Genomic DNA, 3,619 nt, shown 5'->3' with positions numbered 1-3,619 from the left:
ATTCACATGACACACACCTTGTATTAATTATATCCAACTATATAGAAAATATTGCAATTCAATCTATTTTAAGTTATATTATAACATGCAGTTTTACAGGTTTTAACGGGTTATATAAACTCTGTGTTTTCACCAAAGAGATTCGAACTCAAGGTGATTCGAAGTCAAGGTGAGATGCTAGCAAACGCAACCGACATGTAGGTCGCTGCTTGCAAATTGAAGTGTTTATGATCCATTTTGCTGCATAGTTTCTCGTGATACCATTTGCAGGCATTTTCTGCAACAAAAAGTTCACTTTCTGTCTCTGTCTCTCTCTCCCTCTAGAAAACACATACTTTAAGAATTATGTCTTCTTTCTGCAACATATGAGAGAGAGAGAGAGAGAGAGAGAGAGAGAGAGAGAGAGAGAGAGAGAGAGAGAGAGAGAGAGAGAGAGAGAGAGAGAGAGAGAGAGAGAGAGAGAGAGAGAGAGAGAGAGAGAGAGAGAGAGAGAGAGAGAGAGAGAGAGAGAGAGAGAGAGAGAGAGAGAGAGAGAGAGAGAGAGAGAGAGAGAGAGAGAGAGAGAGGCCTGGAAACTAGTTTTAGCCCTAGCTAGTTCTGAATCATCTTTATCAGCTTTCTACCCTTTTTTTCTGAAACATTCTGCAAACCCTAAATCATCATAATCATTTATTTTCTTACATGTATCAAAAGCAATCACATAATTAAGGCATATATTGCCGTTCTATAAAAACAATAACGAAAAAAAAATGAAGAACACTGAGATCCGTAATTTTTTTATTTTGGTTATCAACATCTCCATTATATATTCTAATAAAAAAACATGCAACTGATCACACACATTCACTCCTCACAAATCACTAACGGTTATCTAATAAAATAAAATAAAAAACGAAGGTATAACCCTTCGAAGCACAAGTTTCAAATCCCTATAACTCACATGTTTAAAACAAAAACTGAAAACTTTCAAGTTTCATGAGCTTTGCCACAAGAGAGTGCCATTAGTAGGATTGCAGCTTCTTTCTCATCTTGTGGGAAGACACGATGAAACGACAAGTTCTTGCTCAAACTTACTAAAAATTCCTCCACGCAATTCTTTCTTGGCGGTGAGGATGAAGATGGCGATGCTGCTGGTGATGGTGGTGGTGATGTAGATGGCGACGGCGACGGCGATGGTGTTGGGGTGGTGGTAGTGATATGCTTCGAGTATTTCCGTTTTTTGAGCTTTGCAACATACCCGTTACTTGGTTTCTTGTGATCTTTGTGATGATTTTTTTTAACCTTTAACCGATTGGTGATCGATTGATCGATCGATACATTGCTATCACCATTTTCTGCTTCTGCGGCTGCAGCCAATGCTCTTCTTGCTTTTCTTTGTCGGATCCCACAAGCATTGCAAAGCGACTACACAAAGAACAAAAGACAATTATATGATAGCAAGTCTAGTGACATATATAATAATATATATAATCAAGAAAATGCCAATTACCTAATAAAGAAGAGATTAAAAATTCAATTCAACGACTGTATGTACCTTAGGACCTCGAGGCCCACTTCGCCATAGAGGAGTCTTGGTCGTGCAGCAATCCGAACAAACCCTAATCGGTATATTGTTGTTTGAAGAAGTACTATTGCTTGAATTTTCGGTTTCTTGTATTGAAGTCGGTAGTTTATGATCTTCAAGCTTCGTTACTTGTTGAGTAGTTGAACTATAAGTATTTAGATTCACAGGATCAGATTTCTTCATTTTAAGCATTACTCTCATCTTTGAAGACATTAACTTCATTTGATTTTGATCGTTGTTCATATTATTGATCATTTCACCCTTGTTCCATGTAAAAATTTGGTCACCTTTCTCTTCACTATTCTCAGTTTGATGATTATAGTCTTGTGACCCAAAAATACCACCCTACACATGATTAATATCGAGATAATAAGAGATCATAGTACAAATTCATCAGTCATTTCAAATGAAGTAAAAGAAAAGCTCGAAATGGTGATTGGATTTCAAGAAAGAAGCATCAAATTAGCCACGAACTAGAAAGGACTGAAAACCACAAATTAAAATGGACTGAAACACACAAAAATCGGTGTGATAGAGCTAAAACGTTTTCATTTTGAGAAACAGATGAATATCAAGAATCAAACAGAACTCTTTTTGGGACGCTTGGAGGATAATACATGATCGATCAAGCTAAGTTACCTCATGTTGGTGTTGTGGAGAATATAATTCCATATCAAAAATCCTATTTTGATCATGAACGTTCGAGTTTAAGAACATATTAGCCGTGAGCGAATTCAAAGACGAAGAGGCTTGAGAATTAGGGCTCAAGTATTGGTTGCTAAGGTGATCTTCATGGTGGAAATCATTCGGGTATGGTGAATAATAGGTAGATGAGGAATTCAAGAAGATTGGGGTCATCTGTAAATCGATCAAGAAACACACGGTAAAACTAGAAGTTCGAGAAGAATTTAAGAAATGATAGATTTGCAAAGAGGATGGCTAGCAAGCTAGCTACAGTGGCAAAGGGGTTATTGATCTCTTTTAAAAAGGAGATAATCTGCTCTACCGGTTGCGTATGCTATCCACGTGACTTCAAGACATACCCCGTGGGACCGTCCCCTACGCGACTATTTTTACAATGTTTTTGGTTTCGGGACTGGGGTTTACCTTTATTTAGTTTCTTGGGCGAGGATCGATGGGATGTTAGGTTCGGATACCAAGTACAGTACATGGTTTTTTCGGTTTCGATCGATTCGGTTTTATGGTATTTTTGCACACCCCTATGTTTTATATTTGAATAAGTAGTGTAATATGTAAACTAATCGAAATAAATGAGTTAAAATTATAATGAATAATGTTAAACGAGGTATTTTGGGTTAAAAAAGGTTAACGGGGGATTCAAGGAAAACTGGGGCGGGATCGAGGTGGGATTTATGACAAGTAAACGGCGGAATTTATGATTAAGCACAACAAAAAACCTTACCTTTAGCGACGTCAAAAAACATTGCTATTTATTCTGATTATCGTCGCTAATACTTGTAGCGACGACATGTCATCGTTAAAGGGTCATCGCTATTACCTCGTAGCTAATCCTCAGTTGTCGTCACAATTACTGTCGTCTCTAATACGTGTCGTCGCTAAAAGGCTCTGTCGTCGCTATTAAAGTCACCTCTATTAGTATTTCGCCACCGGTCAAAGCTTTTTCCGACAGGACTTCCTGGAGGTTGGTGTCGTCGCAAATGTTGTTTCCCCTAATGTTTTTTTTTAAATTAATTTTTATATTATACTAGTTTATATATATATATATATATATATATATATATATATATATATATATATATATATATTATAAAATGTAGATTTTATAAAAATACAGAAATAATACATACCACATTTAATAAAACATCAGATAACATAAGATTATGCATACCACATTACATAAAACATCAAATATATCTAATAAATCTAAAATAACATCATCAATAACATAAAATAAGAAATAATAGGTGTCTTCGTCTTCCCCATCGTTGTTGACTTGATTCTTAAACGAACGAATAATATCTCCAATTGTCGTCAGAAACGTCGGGTTTTGAAGAAAAGCATTTACATCCATAT

General features: G+C 36.1%; 1 protein-coding gene across 1 annotated transcript; it reads right to left on the bottom strand.

The window, feature by feature from the left end:
- Nucleotides 1–750: 750 nt before the first annotated feature.
- LOC145054677 (uncharacterized) lies at nt 751–2,538 on the bottom strand. The gene is made up of 3 exons (XM_079002916.1): nt 2,204–2,538; nt 1,535–1,909; nt 751–1,404 (listed from the first exon to the last, which is right to left on the bottom strand). Exons 1-3 carry the CDS (start codon nt 2,420–2,422, stop codon nt 967–969), a joined length of 1,032 nt encoding a protein of 343 aa, XP_078859042.1. The 5' UTR covers nt 2,423–2,538; the 3' UTR covers nt 751–966.
- Nucleotides 2,539–3,619: the final 1,081 nt, after the last annotated feature.

Source organism: Lactuca serriola, chromosome 5 (assembly GCF_051521515.1).
Source record: "Lactuca serriola cultivar US96UC23 chromosome 5, Lser_US96UC23_V15, whole genome shotgun sequence".
Taxonomy (NCBI): Eukaryota; Viridiplantae; Streptophyta; class Magnoliopsida; order Asterales; family Asteraceae; genus Lactuca; species Lactuca serriola.
The sequence above is the reverse complement of the archived record's forward strand: the minus strand, read 5'-3'. Positions and strand labels throughout refer to the sequence as shown.